Genomic DNA, 7,126 nt, shown 5'->3' on the forward strand with positions numbered 1-7,126 from the left:
GATGTAACCATTACACCATCTACTAGTCTCTAGGGGTGCAAAATTTAAGTATGCTTATATATGGAAACATGAGGTATTCTAAAAATTAGTATTCATAAAATAAGATTAATATAACACTGCACATTACAAAGACTCTTCCTAGTTGTTTTACCCTTCGATTCTGTTCTTCCCAAACAATATTCCTGACAAACCTTTAGTCCAAGCCTGTTTTAAATTGTTTCCTGTAAAAAAGTGATGATTATGGAAACATTCACTGCCACTCTCGTGATATTCAGACCAATGGAGCCAGAGATGAGAATGAGAGTCCAACTTCTCATCTAGTCTCATCTCTCCCACATCACTCTTCAATATCAAATGATTCTGCACACATGCACTTCCCCATTTAAAGCAAAAGTAGCAACACAGAAAGAACGACGACAGATATATGTAAACCAGGATAAGTGACTGCATTCCAATCTCCACCACTGAGAAGCAGCCATTCCATGCTTACGTTGTCACCACAGGCAAAGTCAGGATGGAACATACTGCTTTTACCTGACATGACACTTGCAATGAACAAGTCCATAGGCCCATTTCTACATTACAAGAAAAGCCAAAACAGAAGGGAAATATAACCACTTTTGCACAAAGTCATATATGGCAACTTCCCTCTCCAGGATTTTATGCCATCCAATGAAGCAAAACACAGAAAAGGGAAGACAGGCCATAATTGTTCAAATTAAAGGTCATTCTTTTCTCCTAAGGTCGTGCTCATTTGACCCTGTAAGTGCTTAACTCTTGGAAATAGATTTTCTGTCATGTAGTTGAAATCATGTTTCAAACTACTCATCTCACGGTTCCCACTTAATTTCAGAAGACTGAAACTCAATATATCCATGCAAAGTCTGTATGCAGCTATAAAGTTGAATATGAAACACTAACTCTACTTTATGATTCTAACTAAGGCTTAATAACCCAATGGACAAGTGCAAGTTTCCCTCTGTACATGGCTTTATTATTTACATAATACAATATAGTATCGATGCTGAATAGCATGATTATGTGCAATACATAAATATGAACTATCTGTACACATCTGCAGATCTAACTCAGAACTAAGGTACATAAAATTGAAAGCAAAACTGAATGCTTTAATTAAAGTAAAAACTATGACTGAACACTGCAATAAATCAGAAGTAGTGCCTCGTGTACATACTTTAACTATTTACAGATGAAAACAGGCATTACCACAACACTAATCTAACTATACTCATTTATATATAAAAAACACAAGTTTCATACATCACAAAAAACCTTCCATTATAACACAGAAGTGATATTACCAGACAAGCATCAGTGAAGTATACTGCCTTTTCTAGTTGTTATTGTACAATGCTGTAGATAATGCAGCCCATGCAATACACCCAAGAACACTAGAGTCCTACACCCAAGTACAATTAATATGATAAAGCAGCCCTCTGCAAGTGGTGCTGGATACCACTAAGAAGTCTACTGCAGCCATGTTGGTTATGATTTTCCATGCAGAAGGGTACAGTTACATTAAGAACTGAAGTCTTTAAAAAGCTTTAAACATTCTTTCTTGAACCAAAACATTCAACAAAAGATGCACATGAAAAATTAACTGTTCAGATACCTTTGCAACTTAAAATTCAGATGCATGTTATTCAATAGAGCTGCTGTATGTGAAAACCAAACGTAGTTTTAATTTCTTCTTGTAAACAAATTAATCCTAGTGCAGTTCTGTGCTACGCATTTTTAGCAATGAGAGTAATGCAGACATCTTCTGGTGCAGGCCAGCACAAGCTTCAAGGATTATCTCAAGACCCTGTTGTTGGCTTGACAGTTTTACTTATAGCCAGTGGTGATGTTTACCTTTCAGACTGTCTTACTTGACAGCTTTTAGAAGACTAATTTAACCAAGCTTACATATGGCACCAAATACTGGTTTCACAAAAAGGTCAGATCCTCTTTATAGCCTTCTTCCTGCTTCCAAAGAACATGTTGTAGAAATTAAGAGGGTGAAGTTTAACTATGGTAGAAGTAGACTGCCAGTCCTTTTCTGGTGTACCATTTTTTTAAAAAATACAGGCACATAACACTAGCCAAAGATTATACCTTGATTACATTCCCAAAAGGCAGATATGCTGCAAACATGCAGAGATTTCTTTTGTTTTGTTTGGCACATGGGAACTAAATTTTGTCCCTGTTATCTGTGTATTTCAATTTGCTGTGCAGATTTTCATCCAATTTTATTCAGGGGAGGGCATATACATTTTATAGGGCTGTATCTATCCAATTCTGCCTGTAACAAACACCCAAACATCCTAAAATATCAATTATAAGACAGACAAGTGTAAAGTAAAACTCTGGAGAACATCAAAGGAAAATGGCCATGCATCTGCTCTTTAATGTTTTCCTACGATATATTAAAATAAAAACAAAGTTTCAGTCTCTTCACAAGTAGTAATTTATATTCTCTGAATTTTTTCAGCCACAACAACTGGATTCTCTTTTCTGATTTTTGCTGCAGCTTCTGCTTTGTAATCATATGGACAGTTGTGCTTGTCAGAATAACGGTGAAGTCCACAAAACAAATTTCCACATCGGCAGTCGAACCCTGTACAGACGAAAGGACAGAGTCATTTGGGAACTTGCCACAATTAAAAAAGAAACAAAAGCCTCAATAGCTATAGAAAATAAAACCAGATTTCCACTATTTGGTTAAGTCTTTTATTTTATTGCCAGAAGGCATATGTGCTCACCAGGGAGAGAAAAAAGTACCCCTGAACGGGCGTGGTCATGCTGCAACTTTTTCCTTCAATTCTCCATCCTATCAGGAATTTGGGCACATACACGTATCTACAAGGGCCAGCCTGTTTTTTAAGTAGCCAAGGTTGAGATTTAAAACAGTCAGCCAGCCATGTGGGACCTGCCTTCCTTTGCACAGGGCTTAATCACTGTTATTGGGTCAGCCTGATTACAAATCATTTTCAATTATGAAAATTTTAACCTCTTTTGATATTATATGGGTGACAGGGACTACTGAAGGCAAGTAATTGGTAAGCCAAGCCACATATAGAAAACAAAATGGGCTAAACTGCCAAGTGATTCTACCAAGTGCTCTACTCCTTCAGTCAACTCTTAGACATATCAACAGCATAGAATCTACAGTCTCTGGAGTCAGGCTAAAGTGGACTGAAAAGACAGTACTACAATGCACTAATGGGCAATGTTTTCCTCAAGTGAAAAACTAGAGAAGACTAAGGAGTTTTGAGATTTAAAGGAAAGATGTATAAAGCATCTAGAACATTTTGTGCCTAGCTCAAAGCAGTTGCTTATTGCTATGCTGGCTCAACCATCTTTTCCCTGGGTGTACAAAAGAAATAAATCTTAAGGGATGAATGTTATCAATCCAGTAAAGAAAAGTAACTCAGAGAGCCTGAAACCAAAAGTTTTACACAGTTGAGACAGAAATTAACTCCATCCCACCTCAACACCAACTATAAAAACTTTCTATTTCTCAAAGTCAGGCTTTTTATTTTTGTTTTTTTAAAAAATTATTAGTTTTTAATGTTTAACACCAACCAGGCCTTTAGGGGGTTATCAAGAGCTCCCTGTTAATAACTTCAATCAATGAAATATATAGCTTATGTATTGTGTAGTACCTGTAAGTCCAACTTTCTTTCTACACATGAAACATCTGTTCTTCTTTGGTTTGGGCAACTCAGGAGCTTTTTCTTCACTTTGAGAAGTACCAGGCTGAGAAACTGATGGACTGGGCTGAGTGACAACTGAAAAACAAGAGTAACAATTAGAAATCTGTCAAAAATTCACCAGTTGACAATTATTTAAATTAAAAAAAAAATCAAAGAGAAACAGTAAGATTCTTAGTGAGAATGTTTAAAAACCTTTCTTAAAACTATGAACTTTAACAAGAATCTTCCATTTTGACGTGAAAACTAATTCATCACCATACTACTTGTTTATCTAAATTTTGTGACATGATCACTTCACTTCTATCACTTTAAACTCATAGAAAAACCTAATTTGAGGTTTTAAAGACCTAGAAAATGTTGGTCATATACTCGACTTTTTCCACGTTGCAATTTCCTAAATGAAAACTTCTCAGTTATGGCAGGCCAAATTCATTATTTCTCAGTAATAAAGCTGTGAATAGCTTCTAAAGTACTTGGCTATAAAAAGTACTTTGGTCTTAAATCCAATAGAAAAAAAAAACCTCTATAAATCAACTCTACATGCTAAAGTTTTTAAGTGACTATTTTGCCATTTTCACAAATATACAACATTGTCATATGTAGAAAAATTTCAAAGATTTCAAGATACTTAGTACTTATGAAGTTTTCATTTTAGAATATTAGGGATTACACAGGCAGAACAAAATTTTTAAGTACACAGGAAGTTTTCACTTTAGGATACTTATCTACAAAAGTATCCAATTTGGTCAGTGATACTAATCTATAAAAGGCTCACCTTTTCTTCACATAAAAGGACTTTAGGTTTAGTTTATCAATAGAATGTCACAATAAAAAGTTACAGATTACTGTATTAAAGCTCACATTACCAAGAGTTCTTTAGAAAAATTTACTTGTACATCTAAAAATTCAAATATGCCTGAAACACTGTAAACTCTTAAGTTTTAATATTAATCCAAACCCCAAGAACAGCAAATTAATGAATCAACTGCTGAAACTACTGCCTAAATAATATACTAACACTGATGCTATTTGTACATGTCCACGCTCCTGAAGCAAAATGACTGGTTTGATGACAACTTACTGTAAAACTCTACCTAAATTTATAATTCATTTATATTAGTAATGTATCTACTGGGATCAAAACTCTACTATTAGACTAACAAAATATCCCAACCATTACTTATTCCTACTAAGTTATTAAAACAACCTTAATACAATTTTTTCCTAATGGCATGAAGGGAAGGAATGGGAAAACAGCTGCAGGTAGAGGGTGTCAGCCTTTTCTTTGGCCACAAGTAAAAAGATGAACACTGCCTTCCTGAGATACTTAAGAAAAAGGGTAGCACACAGGAACCAAAAGAAAAATACTATGGAAAACGTAAACAGCTGTGAATAACAGAATGGCTACTAAGTAGTAGTAGACAACATATCTAACACAAAACTATTCTCCCAAAGTCAATAATTTTGCATAAGAAAACAAAAGTATCACAAACATTATCTGGTGTTTTTTTGAGGAGGATGGACTATTACAAAAGATCAAATATAAATAAATTCACCTTCTAAACTTAAGAATTATACCTTAACTTTGTAAGATTAATACAGTACATATAAACCTGGTTACGGTGTTAGCAAAAGCAAGTCACCAAAGTAGTGTGTATAACCCTTGGCAATTTTCTCACAATAAAATTTCATATTGTACTGAGCCGTTACTTTATCAAGAATAAGCTAATCAAAATAATCAAATAAACCACTTCTGTGCCCTATAGAAGATATGCAGACTCCTTTTCTAGGGCCTATTACAGGTAATTCAAACGAGCCAGTCTTCTTGAAACATCAGGGTACTTCTGGTTATGCTATACAAGTATAGCCTTAAAGTCACTGTAACAAAGTCAAAGCACTTTTCCATACCAAGTTTAACAAAATATGAAAGGGATCCTATACTTCAACTTTTAAGTATCTGATATATTCTTTTGATTAAATGTTTCCCACAACTTTGACAATATCAAGACTGAATATTTATTGCTTTAGATTATGAATTTAAGGCCTTGAATGTAAGCTCATTAAGTTCTAAATGTTTTCTTTCTCCAGATTACAAATGTCACTCATTTGCAGCTATGAAGGTAATAAAGGAGATGGCCAAAGAAGAAAGGAGGGAATAAAGAATATGACTATTTTACACTTTTAATATAGTAGTTCTTTGCTTGGCCTGTACTACTTCATAACTCTCCCTCCTTTTTGGTCCTTCAATGGGAAGGAAAAGAATTCCCCCCACCAACCCTTTCTCACACTACCAAATTCAGAACTGAACTAATATTAAACAAAAATCATACCTGGCTCTGACACCTCTGTTTTCGGGGTAGTTATTTTGTCCTCTCTTGAAATGCTCATTTCTGTCATTTGCTGAGTTACAGGCAAGGCAGCCACAGGCACATTTCTATTTGAGTTCAAGCAAACAATTATTTTTAAAGATGTTAAGGGTACTTCTTTTTGAGATAATGAATTATGTTGTCAGTTCAACTTTAAATTATATTTCAACATGACCAAATGGAGCTAGATAATCTACAATTTCAAAAGGATATTGGATGCCCAGCATAAATGGTTGAAGAAAGCAATTTGATAAATGTCTCATCAACTCAAGGCCGCATATGTGTATGAGGTACCACAGTCTATTATAACCATCTAGAAATTTTTAGCTGTGCCTGTAATTTCTTTAAGGGCAAAAGGGGCAGCTTTGCCAAAACACCTCGTGTGGTACTATAATAGAGTCTCCAGAAGCTCATGCTCTTCAATCCCTAAACCTCAAATTACAAGGAAATAAAAGCACAGCATTTTCAACATAGTATCCTCAGAGTTTTGGATTATGTTGTAATATACATCTTTACCCAATCACCTAAGAGTCATATTAAAAGGTACTGGAATCCCTGATTGTTTAACACATGCAAAGCCAAGGGCATCTAATATATTAAATATCTTTATTACTATATGAATAGCACAAACATCTTGATTTCTTCCTTTAGATGTCATAAAAACTCTGAAATATTCACTCTTACCTTGATTTTTCAGCTGTGCTGCCAGCAGCACCTTCACAGTTGTTTAAGCTAGTGTCTGCTCTCTGTACAGATGCAGAATCTGAGGTAGGACTGTTGGAACCACTAGCTGTCCCTATTTAAAAAAAGGATTTGTAAGAAACAAATCAAAACTACAAAAATTCACTTAGTACCAAGCCTTAAGTAACAAATTCTTGCATTTAATAAGGTTAGTGACTTAAGCATTTTCACTGTGCTGTAATCCTACACTTGAGTATCCAAACCAGAAAAAAAAAATCAAAAATTAAAAAATCATATCCACTGAACAAAAAGTATGAAATAAAACTTCAAAATTGAAAACTAAAAAACAAACAAACAAACAAA

General features: G+C 34.6%; 1 protein-coding gene across 1 annotated transcript in view; it reads right to left on the bottom strand.

Annotated features, from left to right (window-relative positions):
* Positions 1–2,077: 2,077 nt before the first annotated feature.
* ZFAND5 (zinc finger AN1-type containing 5) overlaps positions 2,078–7,126 on the bottom strand; it is a 6,766-nt gene continuing 1,717 nt past the window's right edge. The window contains exons 2-5 of the mRNA XM_006152498.3: positions 6,767–6,878; positions 6,047–6,150; positions 3,666–3,791; positions 2,078–2,617 (exon numbers count right to left, since the gene is read on the bottom strand). Coding sequence (XP_006152560.1) covers positions 2,469–2,617; positions 3,666–3,791; positions 6,047–6,150; positions 6,767–6,878 — 491 coding nt within the window. The 3' untranslated portion in view covers positions 2,078–2,468. The remainder of the gene's footprint in view (positions 2,618–3,665; positions 3,792–6,046; positions 6,151–6,766; positions 6,879–7,126) is intronic.

Source organism: Tupaia chinensis, unplaced genomic scaffold (assembly GCF_000334495.1).
Source record: "Tupaia chinensis unplaced genomic scaffold, TupChi_1.0 Scaffold000354_1, whole genome shotgun sequence".
Lineage (NCBI taxonomy): Eukaryota > Metazoa > Chordata > Mammalia > Scandentia > Tupaiidae > Tupaia > Tupaia belangeri.